The sequence below is a fragment of the Hemicordylus capensis genome, chromosome 6 (assembly GCF_027244095.1).
Source record: "Hemicordylus capensis ecotype Gifberg chromosome 6, rHemCap1.1.pri, whole genome shotgun sequence".
NCBI lineage: Eukaryota > Metazoa > Chordata > Lepidosauria > Squamata > Cordylidae > Hemicordylus > Hemicordylus capensis.
Genome location: NC_069662.1, coordinates 33,752,500 through 33,771,690, shown reverse-complemented (window position 1 = coordinate 33,771,690; position 19,191 = coordinate 33,752,500). Strand labels below are relative to the sequence as shown.

Genomic DNA, 19,191 nt, shown 5'->3' with positions numbered 1-19,191 from the left:
TAAAACCTTTAAAAAATAATTTAAGATGATGTTCTAGGATGAGATAAAGATAGAGATATAGATACACACACACACTGAAGTTATATATATATATGTGTGTGTGTGTGTGTGTGTGTGTGTGTGTGTACACACACACATTTCAGTGGGGCGGCATTTTAAAATCTTGTCTCTGGTCCCACTCTGACCTTGCTACGCCCCTGGAAGGAATGTAGAATAATATGAAGGGCACATATATCTCACTTGCTGGGTTGATGTATATATTTAGGTGGATGTGTGTGTGTGTGTGTGTGTATATATATATACACACACACACACACACACACACACACAGCCCCCACCGGCTCCATAACCGAGCCGGCAGTCATGTGGGTGGCCGCTTCAGCTTAGCTGCTTTGGCTTAGCCCGCTCTCCCTGCTAACCCTCCCCAGGCGGCTCCCATTGATCGTGGGAACTGCCTCATGGTCTTTCCTTGGTTGGTTTGAGTCACCTAGAAAAAAGCACAACTTTTTTAGTTGTGAAGTTTCTGCACAACTGCATAGGTGCAGAAATATGGATATTAGAGTCCCAGGGCCACATTTTAAAAACCAAAACAGATATGGGAGGGATGATTGAGAAACAGCAATCAAGCATTTTGAAAGCTTTATTTGATATTTCATTTGTGATGGTGGTTCCCCTTAATGTTGCAATCAACTGCAGGGGCACCCTTTCTTTAGAAATCCCATGTTTTGAAATCTCTTATTTCAACAGCCCTTGCCATGATTTGTGACCTCAACATCCCTATATAGATGGGGAGGGCCCATAGCTCAGTGATAGAGCACTTGCTTGGCATGCAAGAGGTTTCCACTGCCTTGCCTGGAATTTCAAGATAAGTACTATGCCTAGCTGAAACAAATAACATGAGGCAAGAAGGAGTGAGCTTATTATAATACCTATGATGGCATGGTCAACTTGCAATGTGCTCTGCCATGTTTCCTTGTTCTTCTGAAGTAGCCATAGAGAGGGGGCAATAGAGATCAGGCCACAGTGAGGAGGAAGAAGTTTTTCGCCTCCCCCCTGCCATGGTCCCAATAAAAACCTTTGGCTGACATAGAGCAAGGATGCATGTGTTCAGCAAGAGAGCAGCCTAACAGAACTCCCAAGCTAACAGCACCAGTGCAACGGGGAAGCAGCCATTTTTAACTGCTTGGCAGAAAAGAGAACGATTTTCTTTGGTGGATGTATCACACAGTTATTCCTTTGCATCAGCATGATTAGCAGTGAATGCCCCCTTCCTGCAATGATGCCGTTTGATTGCTATTTAGCGGTATGCAAACCTCTCCTCTATGACACCATAATGAACTTCGGAGCTTTTGGTGACTGTGTCCTGATTAGGTGGTTTGTTGATATCTGCTTCTTCAGTTGGGGTTGTTCCTACGTTGTATTTTTGGGGCCCTAATGAGATAAACCAATCTGTTTGTGATATGGAAGAAATAGCCTTGTGGCACTTTGAAAACTGACAAATTATATATCCTCAGATTATATACATACAGACATATAGAAATATTGTAAATAGTGGGATCAAAGGAGAAATATAGTCTGACTGTTCCCAGGGTAGGGAAGGAGCAGAAGAGAGATGATGATGGGTGAGTAGTGTAGAGTCTGGAATATTCACTTGGCCTCACTAGCCATTTTGAGGCCTAAAGTTAAGTGCTTTTAAAGAAAACACTGTGGAAAAAGGAGAAGGGAGACTGGGGGACAGTTAGACTTTATTTCTATATTCGGATTTACAAGAGATGTACAAAGATTTGCTTGCGCAAGTAACAAGTATCGATATTGCAAAAATATCTTGGAACAAGTTGCTGAAACTTCCCTTTGCCCTGTTGTATACATGTATGCTGTCCTATCAGTTGTTCAACCTATGTAAGGTAAAATGTGCCATCAAGGCTATTTCAACTCCTGGCGCCCATAGAGCCCTGTGGCTTTCTTTGGTAGAATACAGGAGAGGTTTACCATTGCCTCCTCCCGTGCAGTGTGAGATGATGCCTTTCAGCATCTTCCTGTATCACTGCTGCCTGATATAGGTGTTTCCCATAGTCTGGGAAACATACCAGCAGAGATTTGAACCGGCAACCTTCTGCTTGTTAGTCAAGCATTTCCCTGCTGCACCACTTAAGGTGACTTTCAACCGATGTAGCTTCTGCTTTTTTCAGATATAACCAGCAAGCTGAGTCCTGCAATTTGCCATTGAGTTTGTTTCTCATATCAAGACAGCCAAGTGCTGTTGCTTGCATAGCAGCGGGGCACGAGGGGGACGTTCTCTGATCCTTCTCGGCTCAGAAGTGCTTTGTAAGTTGAGTAATAAAAGACAACTCAAGGTATTCGGTTGAGTGTGAAGCTTTGTTTCTTCCACAGTAGGAATCAGGGGCATAACTATAATAGGGCAAGGGGAGACAGTTGTCTGGGGGCCCACTGCCTTCGAAGCCCCCCCAGAGGCAAATCACGTGACGGACTCCCCCAGCCATGCACCCACCCGGGCTTCCTTCAGTTGTATTTATCCTTTGAAACTGATGTGAGTGTTCAGACCTGGAGTTACCAGAACAAAATGTCTTTCTCTAGTACCATTAAGTGACTTGCATCGCCCACAATTTATAAAACCTTAAAAATAATAATTTAGGATGATGTTCTAGGATAAGGCCCCCGGGCCTTATGTTGTGCAGGCCTGGTCACTGTATATATATGTATATATACACACACATACAAACAGACAGACAGACGCACACATGGAGTGCAGCGTTGAGTATACCTATGGATACAGGTGCTCACTTCAGGTCTGTTATGCATCTGTGTTCAGCTGGAGAGTCCACAGTGAACCAGGCCCATGTTGATTTTACTGATTTATTACATTTAGATCACACCATTCTTCTTCCATCATGGGATTCAAGTGGCATTTAAAGTTTCCCAGGTGATCTCCCATCTAGACACTGGTCAGATCAATACCTGCTTAGCTTCAGCAAGATGTCTATATCCTGTGGTCTCAGACTGTGATCTGAGAGCCCATACAGATTGCGAGCAAGAGAAATGGGGGTGAGGCTGGGCCACACCAATCTATGAGGAATAGATTGACTTTTATTAGAGAATTACTACATTTTTACAATTCAAAGGGAAGCCAGGCAGAGCAAGTCAAACGTTGGTCAGGTTATTGGGAAATTGCCACCGCTGGAATCACAGGCACCCATGGTCTTTCCCTGTTTGGTTTGAGTCACCTAGAAAAAAGGAAGAAAACTGAGTATTCTAAATGACATCTGATGAATAGGATCAGTGAAACCAGAAGCCCTAAGGACTAGAAAAAGGGAAGGACTCTTCTATTTGTTACTAATAAGCAGGCTTCCATCATTTACATGTACTTCATCATTTGCATGTGTATCTTCTGGAGCTCTCCTGTCAGCTCAGATGCAGAATTTCCTCCACAAGCTGGAAATCTGTGACCCATCACAGCATGGTTGTCTGAAACCGTCAAATCGTCCTGCAGCACCATGTCACAAAGCCAACACATCAAATTCTATGTATCTAAGAAGACAGGTTTCCCCTACACACCAACACCAGACAGACCATCCAACATTAGCTGAACACAGCTGTGTATGGGAGATGCAGGCACCCACCCGTGTTTATGTCTGACTGGCTGGAGGGGTGAGTATGAGAGAAGAGTTCCTCTTCCCTGTGGAAAAAATGTTCCTGATCTCTAGGAAGAGGGACGGCATCTGTCTCCCCAAGTTTTCTAAGATGATGGCCAGGGTGATTTCATTACCCTTGTTGAGCATTGTTTGTTTTCATCAAGACTTCCAGACACTTGGTCCGGAAATAATCTTTCCTGCCAGAAAGCTTACCTCCTGCAGAGATGTGTGGATTTGGGTTCCTTGCACAACTCTGCAGATGCAGTGGAATTGTACATCCTGCAATGTGTGCCTGATTGGTTAACATGAAATACATGAAGAGCCAAATAACCAGCTGATAGTTCATAAGGTAGGTTCCAACGATGAAAAACATGCTACTGCAATTCACATTTGTAAAGGGTTCATCCTTGAGGTGTTATTTATCCCCAAACTGTTTGTAGGCATATTTGAAGAGAGTGTGTTTTCTACTAGGAATTTAGGAGAGATCTTGTGTGTTCAGCTTCTATGCTTCCCCCCCCCTGACAGGAAATGGAAAGAAAAGGTTCTGGTCTAAGCATCCATGGACATAAAAAGGTCGTTTTCACAAGCAGCCCTTCTTGGGTAGGAGAGAGTTAACCAGGGCACAGAGGCTCATCTGGAGCCTTAGAACCCTCTTACACCCACAGCCTGTCAAGCTGGGATACCCAACCTTTCTACCCTGACCTTACACAAACAGGACAGAAACATCCTCTGTCCTACCTTGCTTTGTGGCCGAGTAGGTCCCTGTGGTGGCTTTAGCAGTCCCCGGGACCAGCGACCATAGAGTGCTGTGGCTTGCGAGGTCAAGTGATAGAGACTTTATTCATTGGTGTGGGCTGCCTGGTGTAGGCTGCCACTCCACTTCCTTTGCAATGCATTGTGGGGTACTGGAGGACGTCCAATCTCTCCCAGTCTGCCAATTTCCACTGTGCTGGTCGTCTGGGCATGTGATTAACAGATCCAAATCGAGCCTCCAACCCCTTAAGCAGAGGCAGGTAAGAGCTGACCTCCCCACCAGTCAACCCAAGGTTGGTCATGTGAACGACCTTACTATGTGCTTACAGTATTATGACAGCAGTTTGTGAGGTCTCTTTGACCCCCTAGCACTGTAAGTCCATTGTTCTTCCATGCAATGCATTAGGGGTTTTCAATTCCCCAAGATCTTTATTAGTAAAAAGTGCATGTTAGGCAATATTAAAAAGGCGTGTGAATGAAATAGCACAGGGCCCTTAACTAATGCTCCGAATATTTATATAACACTTTCCAACAAACTGCTCAAAGCAGTTTACATAGAAGAGTAAATAAGATGCTTAACTTCGTCAAGGCTGAATCTGACCTGGAAGACGGGGTTTCAAAATACTGAACACAAAGCCCCACCACCTTCTCAAACAGGATACAATCCATCCCAATGTTGTCAGAGGTAAATTACCATCTGTAAAGCGAGGGGCTCGTGTGCAATTTGAAGACACATGGGGGCATGGGGACAGGGGTTGCTGAACATCCATCCTTCTATCCACCATTCTTCCTTCAGCAACTCATCCACAGGGTACTTCATCTCCCAGGCAGGCTCTGGTGCTTGGCGTGAGCCTGGCTATGAGGAAAACTGCAGGGGGCCGTGGAGAGCAGCTGCAAGTTTCAGAGCCTTCTGTCCATATGCCCCGTTGGCACCTTCAGCTGCAACTCCAACCCCACTCTTCACCTGGCTGGAGCAAATCCAGGTTTGAAAACACAGGTCTCCTGCCTTCCACTATTCTTGTTCTTGTTGTTTTGGCTTAAATTGGTTGGAGTTCAAAGTGTTAATTGTTCTTGCTCCAACATATCAATCAAGCTGCTCTTCAGGAATGGTTGCCAAAGGAATGGTTTGAAAGAGAGGGAAATAGTGCAGAGACGAGCAGAAGCAAAGAAGACTGAAAAGGAAGGAGACGCTGCAATCTGGATCAGGGCTGGCATGAGCACATGGCACCCGTGGGCAGCTGCCAGAGCCCAGACATCCCAAAGGGGCACACTGCTGATATTTGCCTTGCCCCTTAGGGGAGGATCGAGTCTGGGAAGCAACTTGCAGTTATTTGCCATGTTTTCTCCTTGAGAAGACACAGAAGGAAAATGGTAGTGGTGGGGGGGGGGGCATTGTCCAGATAAGGCAACGAGACCACCCAGGTAGGAAGGGGCCCACCATTTAGGCACCTTGCCAAGAGCTCAGCTCATAGCAGAATCTAGTTGCTGACCTGGGTAATGGATCAAAACTGGAGCTATTGAAAAAACAGTATTTTCCTATTCCTCCATGTGGAAGTCTCTCACAGCCTCTTGCCCTCTCGGTACTTGTGCCTGCTCCAGTCTACACTTCAAAGCACTGACCAGTTTTGTCTCCACCTTCTCCTGCATTTTTTCCTACCTGCGGGATCACAGTATGTCCATTTTTGATCCACATCATAGTTCTTGGTGAGAGAGCACCATGGTTTTTCATCCGATGACCCATCTGTTGTGCAAGATGAGTGGGACTTGCTCTTGTAGGTGAAGGGGAAGATGCACGGCCCTGTCGGTCTTGAACTTAGCCCTAGAAAGGGGGGGGGGAGGGCAAAAGAGATGGACAGCTTTTATGACAGCAGTGCTTCCCTCTGATGCTGTGACATTCAGATTGTAGCATTCAAAAAACCTGAATGCTATTCCTCGCAGTTCCTTCTGCCTGCATTTAAGACATCAAGTTGCCACAGCTGGAGACGGAAAGTTGGGTATCATGGTTTTGCAGGTTAACAACATTCTGGTTGGAATGATGGGGGCGGGGGGAGATGCACATCTTTAGCTTACTTGTGTCAGCACAGTAGCTCCACTGTTTATCCTTGTCGTAGCTCCCGGTTGTGGCACACCAGAATCTCCCTTGGGCAGCATCTTCATTGGTGCAGGTGTAGAATGTCCGGCTCTTGTAGATGAAGGGGAATACACATGGCTGGCCTTTGGAGTTCCCTTCATACTCTGCAGATGTGGGAACATAACAATAAGGAGGTCAGGTCTTAGCCCAAGTTTGTCAAAAAGGAAAGAGGTTGAATGTTCTGCATGCACAGAAGCATGTGGTGTTTTTTATAACATTTACAGTATATGCCAGTATTTGTACTTGTCTTTTACTTAGGCCTTCCTCGGACATTGGAGAATCAAATTCCAGCTTTCAAAGGCATAACCATTTTTGTCGAGGCAGGCCATCCACCTCCTATCCATTTTAGATGCAGTCTTCTTTGGGAAGAAAGTATGTTACATGCACCATATGTACAACCTTTAAGACATCACTGGTATTAACAGACAACAAAGTCACTCCAGTTTACTGGCATGGGGGTAGCAGCAGTGTCTGCCTAGATTCCGGCCACTGCCAGGCCTCCTACCTTGGCTTGCACACGCCTTCCATTTACTATCCTTGTCATAATTAGGGGTTAGGGCACACCACAGTTGGTCATCAGCAGCTCCTTCCTTGGTGCATGCAGAGTAGGATTTCCCCTGGAAAATGAAAGGGAAAATGCAGGGGAGGGGTTCTAAGGAGGAAACAGAAGTATTGGCGGGTGGTGGGGGAGGGAATGAAAAGAAAATACATTAAGAATAACACTTGGAAATGGTGTCATTGGTGGATGTTTCCAGCCACACTTATTCTACACAGCTCCCAGGAGCCTCCCATTTGCAGTTGCGTCTCCAGGCTTGGCGATTACACTTTGGATATGCTCAGGAGCTGCACTGCAATGTGAGCGCTAAGTTTATGGTACACATTGGGACAGGTCACTTAGTTAGTAGTGGGCTAGTCACTCAGATTTAGCTGCAAACAAAGCAAATTGGAATGGGGATAAGATGCACTCCCCTCTCCCCAGATGGGAGCCCCAGCTAACTAGACTCCGGAGTTAACTATATCGAGTTAACTTTCAAGGTTGCTCTGGACCTAAAGTGAACCACCTCACTCTCCCCCCCCCTTTCACAGGAGATAATACGAGCCGTTTATGGCAGCAGGAAGAAAGGCAAATAAGATGGTGAAATCATGATCTCCCCATCACAAAATGGATGAGTCAGTGACCTAGACTCAGAGGTGTACCCATTGAAATTATTGATAGTATTGTTGGAGAGCCCATACAGGCATAGACTCTCTTCCGCGTACCTGCATATTTCAGTTTCCATCACAAAAAGCCTTACTTGCAAAAGTCACCCCTCCCCCATTGTACACCCAGGAAGAATGATCAGTAACAATGTATTCTGAACAGGCCAGTCTGGGCCCTTCTAATCAGCAAAGCATGGCAGTAGGAATGTGCCCTCAAGGCACGTTTAGGGATATAAGTATCCCTAACTCCATGATCCAGTGTGCTCCCTTGGGTATTTCTCTCAGGACTTCATCCCGTGCTCCTTTGGTCCTGCCACCTGGGACTCCAGCAAGCAACCTTCCTGCTCCCTTGTATGCTATATTTGGGATTCCATCCTACACCCTTTTGCAACACACAAAGAACCTGAAATCACTACCAGCTTGGGCAATCAGCTTCTCACCTGTCACCACACCGGGGGTGTCCAGCTTTTCGCGCCACTATCTGAATTCGGTCGGTGTACTGATCCATCCAGCTTGCCTCACACCTATAGGAAGCTGGATCCACAGAGAAACCCTTCTTGTAGGCATCCCTCCGTATACAAATTTCTACAACCCCCGCTTCCCATCACGCTGAGGAATGAGATTCTGCAGCCTAGACTTCTTGTTGTCTAGATCAGGTGAATATGAGCCTTTGTCCCTCTTTGGGCCACAAAATGATCTCTGCTCCCCTTTCTTAAACCCACCCCAATCTCTCTCTCTCTCTCTCTCTCTCTCTCTCTCTCTCTCTCTCTCTCTCTCTCTCTCTCAAGCCTCTTTCTATTGCCACCTGGGAAACTCACACAATTAGACCTTAAGTTAAATGCCTCATTGCAGTTGGTTTATTTAGAAATATACTATAGTGCTCTTTAAGTTAGAAATGCCTCATTGTAGTTAAATTGCTTAGTAACATTTTTATTGCTCTAATCACACCATTCTCTTCCTGTATCCTATTATTTTAAATAAATTCTTCTTTTATATTCTGCAAATATATCTTGTCTCACATCCAGTCATTTTCTTGAGTCCAAATGTTTGCATAAATTTCTGCAAGGTCTATGGAGGAGGTGTCCAGAAATCTCTCTTGCAGTATTAGATTGGATCAGTTTCAATCTGTGACTCCTGAGGATGTGGACAAGCTGCTTGGGGCGGTGTGGCCTACTACCTGTTCTCTGGATCCTTGCCTGACTTGGCTGCTTCTATCTAGCAGGGAGATTGTTGGAGGTGGCCTAGTTAATATCATAAATGCATCACTGAGGGAGGGTAGGGTGCCCCCCTGCTTGAAGGAGGCAATGGTTAGACCATTCTTAAAGAAGCCTTCCCTGGACCCCTTAGTGATGGACAGTAACAGGCCAATCTCCAATCTCCCTTGGTTGGGCAAGGTGATTGAGAGGGTGGTGGCCGACCAGCTCCAGGCAGTCTTGAAGAAAACTGATTATCTAGACCCATTTCAAACTGGCTTTAGAGCTGGCTATGGGGTTGAGAGAGCCTTGGTCAGCCTGATGGATGACCTTTACCAGGGAATCGACAGAGGGAGTGTGACTCTGCTGGTTCTTCTGGATCTCTCAGTGGCGTTTGACACCATCGACCATGGTATCCTTCTGGATCACCTGGGGGAGTTGGAGATAGGAGGTACTGCCTTGCAGTGGTTCCATTCAATCTCTCGGGTAGATTCCAGATAGGAGAGCTTAGTGACAATTGCTCCTCAAAACAGGAGCTGTTACATGGAGTCCCTCAGGGCTCCATTCTGTCACCAATGCTTTTTAAGATCTACATGAAACCACTGGGAGAGGTCATCAGGAGATTTGGTGCTGGATGTTATCAGTATGCTGATGACACCCAAATCTACTTCTCCTTTTCATCTTCAAGAAATGGCACTCATTCTCTAAATGCCTGCCTACAAGCAGTAATGGGCTGGATGAGGGATAACAAATTGAAGCTGAATCCAAGCAGGACGGAGGTGCTCAATGTGGGGGCTCAGAATCTGAGGGGTGAGTTAGATCTTCCTGTGCTGGATGGGGTTACACTCCCCCAGAAGGAGCAGGTGCGCAGCTTGGGAGTACTCCTGGACCCAGGCCTCACCCTCGTATCTCAGGTGGAGGCCATGGCCAGGAGTGCTTTCTATCAGCTTCGGCTGATTCGAGAGCTATGCCCATTCCTTGAAGAGGATGACCTCAAAACAGTGGTGCATCAGCTGGTAACCTCCCGGCTTGACTATTGCAATGCGCTCTACATGGGGCTTCCTTTGTATGTAGTCTGGAAACTTCAGTTAGTTCAGAATGCGGCAACCAGATTGGTCTCTGGGGCAACCCGGAGAGACCATATTATGCCTGTTTTGAAACAGTTACGCTGGCTGCCGATATGTTTCTGGACAAAATACAAAGTGCTGGTTATTACCTTTAAAGCCCTGAATGGCTTGGGTCCAAGATATCTTAGAGAGTGCCTTCTTTTATATGATCCCCACCGCACGTTAAGGTCATCTGAGGAGGTCCGTCTCCAGTTACCACCGGTTCGTTTGGTGGCGACTCAGAGGCAGGCCTTCTCTGTAGCTGTTCCCGGGCTGTGGAATGCACTCCCAGCAGAAATTCGCAATCTTAATTCCTTACTTACCTTCAAGGGAGCCCTTAAAACCCATCTGTTTGGCCTGGCCTTTCAGGTTTTTTAATTATTTTTAATTATTTTTAATGCTAACCTGGTTTTCAGGGTTTTAATTGTTCTGACAGTTTAAATGTTTTTAAAGATTTTTTTAAATTGGTATTCATATTTATATTTCTGTTTTAATTGTTATTGGCTTTAATGTTTTCTGTTTTTAATTGTAAACCGCCCTGAGCCATTTCGGAAGTGCAGTATAATGAATGAATGAATGAATGAATGAATAAATACTGGTGGAGCTGACCCCCTTAAGAGCTAATTCCCCACACAGCCCAAACATTGGAGGTGCTGACCAAACACCCCTTGGCCAGTTCCATTCACAAGGAATAATGATTAGGATTCAGATCCAACTGCAGTCTGCCAACAGAAAGAACAGGACTTGTGTATACTAGACACCTTTAAGGACCAGATCTTTACAAAGTAGTGTGCACATCCATGTGCATCCTATGATCATGTGCATTTAGAGCACACAGGAGATAAAGGGGGACTTTTGGGGAAAAACATTTGAGAAACAATCAGTCCTCCTTCAGAATTGATGCTTCCTCCTGAGCCCCTAAATCCACTGACAGCTATATTTTCAGCAGGGGAATGCACAGAATTTGCAGCCCATTGCTGAGCATATGGATCTCTGCATTGGGACACTAATTGGATTAAGGAGGACAAGTATTAAGGAGGACAAGAAAAGGGCATCTCAGTCTCCCACCTAAAACTAGGGGCTGCCCAGGAGACGAAAGTGGAGCTGCTGTGGACAGAAGCTGTGGACAGAATGCCTCGGCGGCTTCCATAGACATCAGAACCATTTGGGTGGCTGTAACATTCCTGCTGTTGGGAGTAAAGTGCTTGTGGGTCTCTGTGCCAAAGGACCACACCTGGAACTGTGCACCGTCCAGGGGGTCACAATTTCCCCAGAATTCAACCCTACAGTTTAAGAACCACTGAAATCTGTGAATGCACATTGATGGGCTCTACATGAATACAGACCAGTAGCCATGCACACGTTTGCCCCCAGTTCCCAATGAACAGGATCCCTCGGGATCAATGGCTACACCAACTTCCTCCTAGTATTTTTTTCTGCCCTGTCTTTCTCTTTTTTGGCACCTGAGGGCTCGCAGTATGTCCATTTGGGAACTTCATCGTAGTTGCTGCTGAGAGAGCACCAGAGTTTTCCACCAGATGTCCCAACTGTTGTGCAAGATGAGTAGGACTTGCTCTTGTAGGTGAAGGGGAAGACACATGGTCCCTGAGGATTTGCATCCAGTCCTGAAGGAGTGAAGAGAGGGCCAGAATCACTTATGGTAGCAATGCTTTCTGACCCCTGTTACAAGTACCTGGGGCTTTTATGCACAGCAGGTTTTACCGCAAGTTTACAGGGAGACTTTACTGTGAACTCGAAGTTGTCCCCAAAACCTGACACAAATAGTTGATTTTTTTGATTGATTCAATAAGTGCCATCAAGTCAGTGTTGACGCTTAGTGACCTCGAATATAAATCAGGTTACACTCCAAAGCATAGTGAAAAACCCAAATTGTGTGTGAACTGCTCCCTGATAACTCACAGGGACCTCGAGATAAATCTAGCCAATATGTTAACATGCCCCTTCTATTCTGGAAGATATGCGAGTTAAAGGGCTTCAAAATCCCCATGTGAAAAGCTTCCTGATGTATTTCTCCCCACGGAACTAAGCTGTTATGGTGCGGGAGACAATTTAGATTGGGGAAATGGCATGGAGAAGGAGTGGTTCAATACCCCATTCTCCATCACCACTGAGCTAGTCACAAGTCCTTCCTCAACCCAGTAGCCACTAAACTAAAGTGCAGTGAATGGCTTCCTGTCAGCCTCTGTTCAGTCTGCCACAGTCTAATGTTGGAAACAGGGCATGAGCACTGTCAGATATGTATCCCTGAGCCAATTTCCATGTTCCCCCACTATCCATTCCCAGTTGGGTGATATGCCCCTTTCCCCAGAATGAATGGTATTCTGGGGGGGAAGTAATTAGAATTGAAAAAGCGATCCTTTTTCCAGCTGTAAGTATGACTTACAGCTAGAAGCTCCTTGGCCTACAGTGTTCCAAAAGCTTTCCCTGTAAATCTAAAGATACAATGTTCCAGCCCAGCCCAACCACCACAGCTTTAATCTCAGGCCCCACAATTTTCCTACTAGTGTCAGCACAATAGCTCCACTTCTTGTCCTTGTCGTAGCTCCCGGTTGTGGCACACCAGAATCTCCCTTGGGCAGCATCTTCATTGGTACATTTGTAAAATGTCCGGCTCTTGTAAGTGAAGGGGAAGACACAGGCTCGCCCACCAGAATTACCGCCATACTCTAGAAAGAGATCGAGACAAAGCTTAAAAGGTACGGGCATATATCAGCACTTTGCTTCACTCTTCTGTAATCATTTGGAAGGAGGATCTTATGTGCCCAGCACAGCATACAGATGCTTTCAGGGTAAACAGAAGGAATGAGGACTGTGTGTCAATGTGAAAATGGCACAGGTGCAAGATGTTAACCGGTGCTGCTTGGTGCCTCTCACCATTTGTGGCAAATGCAACGTGCCACCCCTGACTCTGTCGCTGGGCCCATCCTGTCACCTGTGATGGAGAATAGGGCAGAAGGCATGAAGAGAGGTATATCATATACCCATATGATATATCCATATTGATATAGACACACACACACACAGTTGTGTGTACAAACAGAAATATAAGGTGCAAGATGTTTTGGCTCTGATGTCATATGAAAGGTACAGTAGCTGCAGTAACTGTTACAGAATGTCTGTGATGGAGTGCTCAGTCTGGTTCTGGGTGCTGCAGATGTGTCATGTGCTGTCTAGATATGCAAAGTGGCCACTTCTGCTCTGTTTCCTAGTTAAAACAATCTGTTCGAGGGAGAGGGGGAGTAAAAGGAGGCATCCTGCTGGCTAAGAAAGCACTCCGCCATCTGTAGAAGGCAAAGGCAGTTCTTCCCCGCATTCATTTGTTCTCTGCATTTGTTCCCCACATCTAGCCATGCCCCTTGAGATGATGGTGGGAGAAGAACATAAGAACAGCCCTGCTGGATCAGGCCCAGAATCAGGAAGGGGGTAGCACACCCACCTCGGTCATGTGTATCACATGACCCAGTGATACATGACCCAGGGACATGTGATACACTCTACTCTGTTGTCCCTAAGCATGTGGATGTACTTTATCTATTTGTTTGCTTGTTTATTTAGTGCATTTATAGTGCACCCCTCCACAATTAAATCTCAGGGTGGTTTACAATCTAAACAAACAGCAACTAAAACTCAAAACGTATATAAAACAAATTATTATGAGCCCTTTAGAGACAGGGAGACTTTTTATTTATCTATTTATATCTATGTAAACCGCTTCGGGAACTTTTGTTGAAAAGCGGTATATAAATATTTGTCATATTCGTAAAACTACCATAAATAAAACTTTAAAACATCATAAACGAAAAGCCTGATGAAACAGGTGTGTTTTCAAAAGTCATTTAAAAATAACCTGAGATGGGGAGATTTTGAGTTCATTTGGGAGTGTGTTCTAGAGCCTTGGGGCCACTCTAGAGAAGGCCTAGTTTTGGGTCAAAGCCAAACAAGCCGGTGGCAACCACAACTGGACCTCCCCCAATGACCTTAACAGGTGGCGGTGTTTATGAAGAAGAAAGCACTCTCTTAAATATCCTGGGCCCAAGCTGTTCAATGTTATATAGATAATAATCAGCACTTTGTTTTTTGCTCAGAAACTAACTGATTTTCATGCTCCCTGAAAGTACATGCAATGCTTAAAAAATTAAAATGGTAGACCAGTCTCTTCCAGAATGCCAAGAGGGGAGAAAATGCACACTGCTACTCCTGTTTTATATCTTGTTTCTATGCAGCTTTATTTTATTTATTGATTTACATTTATATCCCACTTTCCCAACAAGGAGCCAAGGGCAGTGTGCATGGTTATGCTTATCCTTGCAACAGCCCTATGAGGTAGATTTGGCTGAGAGATAAGTGTCTGGTCCAGCCTTCCAGTGAGTTCCATGACTGGACAGGGATTTGAACTTGGTCCTAGTCCAGCACTGTAACCACCAGGGCCAGCCTGTCCACTAGGCGGACTGGGCAGTCGCTTAGCATGCCAAGCAGGGAGGGGCACCAATGGCCTGGGTCCCCATTGCACTCCCCGGGGCTTCCACCGCTGCACCTGTGTGCCTGCCGCCACCTCCTCTTCTGCCTACTGGCTGCTTCTGCTGTCAGCGAGGCTTCTGCTGCCGTGGTGCATTGTAATAACATGAGTACAATGTGCTGCGTCATTTATAGGCTTCACTGACTGTAGCAAAACCAGCTGACAGGCAGAAGAGGTGGCAGTGATGGAGATGCAGGTGGTGGGGATGCAGTTGCAGCAGTGGGGACAGGAATGGATCAGTGGGTGCAGGTATGGGGTGGCGGGCATGATTGCAGGTGCAGGGATGGGGCAGTGGGCACAGTGGGGAGATGGGGCGACGGGAGCGGGGATGAGTATGGGTCTTCGGGGACAGGGATGGGGTGGTGGGTGTGGCAGTGGGGATGGGGAGGTTGGGATGGCTGCAGAGATGGGTCAGCGGTAAGTTTGGGGATGGGGCAGTGGGCATTGTGACAGCTAGACTACAACCAGGCTATGGGGAAGGGGGCTGTAAGGCTTCACCTGGGTGCTGTCCAGATAGATAAATAGATAAAGTTTATTATAGTCATAGACCAGCTAATCTTTACATTTCTCTACATCTCTACAAGGGTGCTTTCCAAATTAGCCGCTCAACAGCGGCAAAATGCTTCCGTTCAGGTAAATCACATTCAAAATGTAAATAGCAAAGTGCCCAGCAGGGGGAGCAGTCTCATAAAAATGAACAACTTGAAAAAAACAGCAACTTTTTATGCTGGATATATGACGTCATAGCACTATATCGCAGCGATTAAATTTGAAACAAGGCATTGGAAATATGAATGGCACCCTGCTGAGAGCGTAGGGACTGTGGCGTCACAACACAGGAAGTGCAGAAACACACTTCAGAGACAAGTTGTGACCCCGTTGCAGGGTCTAATGTGGAAAATGCCCTGGAGGGCCCAAAATCCTTGGCCTGGTCCTGCTAACCACTACACCATGCTGACTCTAAGACTTTATGATGGAGGTTCTTTTTACTTTATATCAGTCAAACCGTCACTCATCCTCAGCCCATGGAAGGGGAATACACTGTAAGGAAGTATTGTACATCTTACCATTAAGGGAACAATATTTCCACTGCGGGGACTTGTCATAGTTAGCAGATGTGGCACACCATAGTTTCCCACTGTTGATTTCAGTACAGGAGGAGTAAGATTTTTGTTGGTAAATAAATGGGAAAACACAGGGAAGTGGGACTGAAATGAAAACAGAAAACAAGGGTATCAACAGGAGCTACAATCCACGAAGTGGAAATGTCAGAAACGGTGTGGTGAGAAGACAAAATTTCATTTGAGTCTGGCTCACTATCTAGGGTTATCAAGATATTCCAGCTGTGCTCCCCCCACACACCAATCTCTGGGTGTAAGTCTACCTACAAGTTTTATTGCTTGACCCAGGAGCCATGTTGCCTGCACGTGGAAGCTGAATTTGCTTGCTCACAGCTGATGACATGAAATAGCAGAGGCACATGCAGAAGCCCTCTTGTTTCCAGTCAACCTTTAGACTGAGTAAAGAATAGTTTTAGCTAAAACATTACTGGTTTTTATAACCTTTTTAATTATTCTGGCTTCCCCCCAATGACTATGCTCTCCAGTTGATCCACACAGCTCATCATTCTGTATGATCAATGAAGCAATGTGCAGGCCAACCACACAGAATGAATGAAATGACCCTAAAGGAAATAATAACTATTGGCTCACATGCTCTGCAGCAGTATGGGGGTGGAAGAAGGGCTGCATGCTCACAGAGAAGCTGGAGCCTAGCTGTGTTGGAGATTTCTTCCGCAGCTGAGCCCTGGGCGCTTTCCAGATTAGCCGCTCAAAAGTGGTAAAATGCTTATGTTCAGGCAAATCTCATTCAAAACGTAAATAGCAAAGCACCCAGCAGGGGGAGCAGTCTTGTGAAAACTAACAACCTGGAAAAACAGCAATTTTTTTACGCCAGATATACGACATTATACAACATGGAGTAGAGAAAGTGGATAGAGAGAGATTCTTCTCCCTCTCACATAACGCTAGAATCAGGGGTCATCCCATGAATTTGATTGCCAGGAAATTTAGGACCAACAAATGGAAGTACTTATTCACACAATACATAATCAACTTGTGGAATTCTCTGCCAAAAGATGTGGTGACAGCCGACAACCTAGAGGGCTTTAAGAGGGGTTTGGATAACTTCATGGAGAAGCGGTCAATCAAGAGTTACTAGTCGGAGGGCTATAGGCCACCTCCATCTTCGGAGGCAGGATGCCTCTGAGTACCAGTTGCAGGGAAGTAACAGCAGGAGAGAGGGCATGCCCTCAACTCCTGCCTGTAGGTTCCCAGTGGCATCTGGTGGGCCACTGTGTGAAACAGGATGCTGGACTAGATGGGCCTTGGGCCTGATCCAGCAGGGCTGTTCTTATGTTCTTATGATGTTATAGCACTATAGTGCAGCGATTAAATTCAAAGCAAGGCATTGGAAATCTGAACGGCACCCTGCTGTCAGCATAGGGACAGCGGTGTCACAACACAGGAAGTGCGGAAGCACACTTCAGAGAGTCGTCGTGACCCTGTTGAAGGGTGTAATCTGGAAAGCGCCCAGGTGAAGGGAGAGGGGGAAGCTATTTTCCCTTCTCTCCCCACCCTCTAAAAGCCCTTTTTGCTGCACAACCCTAAATGACATAGTTGCACTGCATTCAACTCCCATTATTCTCATTGGGAGTTGTTCTGTTGATGGTACAGAACAGTATTGGCATGAAGCTTCCCATACCTTAGCTAGAAACACATATGGAGTGGTTAGCATAAGAACAGCCCTGCTGGATCAGGTTCAAAGCCTATCTAGCCCAGCATCCCATTTCACACAGTGGCTTATTAATTGCATCTGGGAAGCCCACCTGCAAGCCCTCCTGCTATTGCTCCTTTGCAACTTGTATTTAGAAGCATCTTGCCTTTTAGGCTGGAGATGACCTATAGTCCTCAGACAAGTAGCCATTGATAGACCTGTTTATCTAAACCCTTCTTAAAACCATCCAGGCTCTTGGCTGTCACCACATCTTGTGGCAAAGAATTACCTAGGTTAATTATTCATTGAGTTAAAAAGTACTTCCTTTTGACAGTCCTAAATTTCTTGGCAATCAGTTTCATGGGATGACCCCTGGTTCTAGAGTTATGAGAGAGGGAGAAAAATTTCTCTCTATCAGCGTTCTCCTCACCATGCATGATTTTATAAACCGCTATCATGTTTTCCCTCAGTCATCTTTTTTCTAAACTAAAATGCCTCAGGTGTTGTAGCCTTGCCTCATAAGGAAGGTGCTCTAGGCCCCTGAACATTTTGGTTGCCCCTTTGCTGCACCAGCTCTATAATGTTCTTTCTCAGGTATGGTGACCAGAACTGTACACAGTACTCCAAATGCGGCCACACCATAGTTTTGTATAAGAGCACTATAATATTAGCAGTTTTATTTTCAGTCCACTTTCTAATGATCCCTAGCATGGAATTGGCTTTTTTTCACAGCTGCCGCACATTGAGTCAATGCTTTCAACGAGCTGAGCACCACGAACCCAAGTTCTCTCTCCTGGTCAGTCATTGACAGCTCAGACCCCATCAGCATATATGTGAAGCTGGGTTGCTGGGTTTTTTTTTGCCCCAGTATGCATCATTTTACACTTGCCAACATTGGACCATATTTGCCATTTTGTCGCCCACTCCATCAATTAGGAGAGATCCTTTTGGAGCTCCTCACAATCTGTTTTGGACTTCTCTGCCCTAAATAGTTTGATGCCATCTGCAAATTTGGCCACCTCACTGCTTATCCCAACTTCTAGATCATTTGTGAACAAGTTAAAGAGCACTGGTCACAGTACAGATTCCTGGGGGACACCAATTCCTACTTCCCTCCATTTAGGGAATTGTCCATTTATTCTTACCCTCTGTTTCCTGTCCATCAACCAGTTACCAATCCACACACGAACCTGTCCCCTTATCCACTCGCTCTGGACCACCCCAGCACCCCCCAAGTGCACTTATGGGGCTGCTGAAAGCTCCATTATAACTTATTATGAGGAAAAACCTTAAAGATGCATAAACTTCAACAATTAACCAAAAATCAGCCCTCTGCCCAAATCCTTTGAAAAAATTCAGGTAGCTTCCTTGCCCCTACCTGGCACTACCACTAACCCCACACTGCTCTAGGCCACCCCTTTGCCCCCGACGTGAAGCTATACATTTGCTGACACCTCCATGCTTCTTTATGGAGAAAAACCTTAAAGACGCGTAAACTTCAAAAATCACTTAAATATCAACCCTTTGCCCAATTCCTTTCAAGTAATTCTGATAGCTTCCTTGCCCACCCTAGGAACTACCAGCCACCACACTCCACTCTATGACACCCCTTTCCCCCCGATGTGAAGCTATACATTTGCTGCAATCCTAATTATTCTCTATGAGGAATTCAAAAATACTTTAACAATTCACCAATAATCAGAGGAGTGTCCAATTGCCTTGGGATTTTTTGGGTGGTAAGCACCCCTGTCTGTCTACCACCCACCCTGCTTTTGTGCCCCTAGGTGCTCTACAATAGGGGATATGGACTGGTTCGGGTCCCATTATACTCAATGAGAAAAATAAT

General features: G+C 45.8%; 1 protein-coding gene across 7 annotated transcripts in view; it reads right to left on the bottom strand.

Moving 5' to 3' along the window:
* Window positions 1–2,796: 2,796 nt before the first annotated feature.
* LOC128330336 (epididymal sperm-binding protein 1-like) overlaps window positions 2,797–19,191 on the bottom strand; it is a 29,645-nt gene continuing 13,250 nt past the window's right edge. For 3 of the 7 annotated variants that reach the window (XM_053263027.1, XM_053263021.1, XM_053263025.1), the window contains exons 2-8: window positions 15,638–15,778; window positions 12,556–12,720; window positions 11,497–11,658; window positions 7,040–7,151; window positions 6,474–6,638; window positions 6,061–6,222; window positions 2,797–3,242 (exon numbers count right to left, since the gene is read on the bottom strand). In XM_053263027.1, coding sequence (XP_053119002.1) covers window positions 3,202–3,242; window positions 6,061–6,222; window positions 6,474–6,638; window positions 7,040–7,151; window positions 11,497–11,658; window positions 12,556–12,720; window positions 15,638–15,676 — 846 coding nt within the window. In that variant the 5' untranslated portion in view covers window positions 15,677–15,778 and the 3' untranslated portion in view covers window positions 2,797–3,201. Of the gene's footprint in view, window positions 3,243–6,060; window positions 6,223–6,473; window positions 6,639–7,039; window positions 7,187–11,496; window positions 11,659–12,555; window positions 12,721–15,637; window positions 16,087–19,191 lie in introns of all 7 variants that reach the window. The other 4 variants (XM_053263022.1, XM_053263020.1, XM_053263026.1 and 1 more) reach the window with 3 other exon arrangements.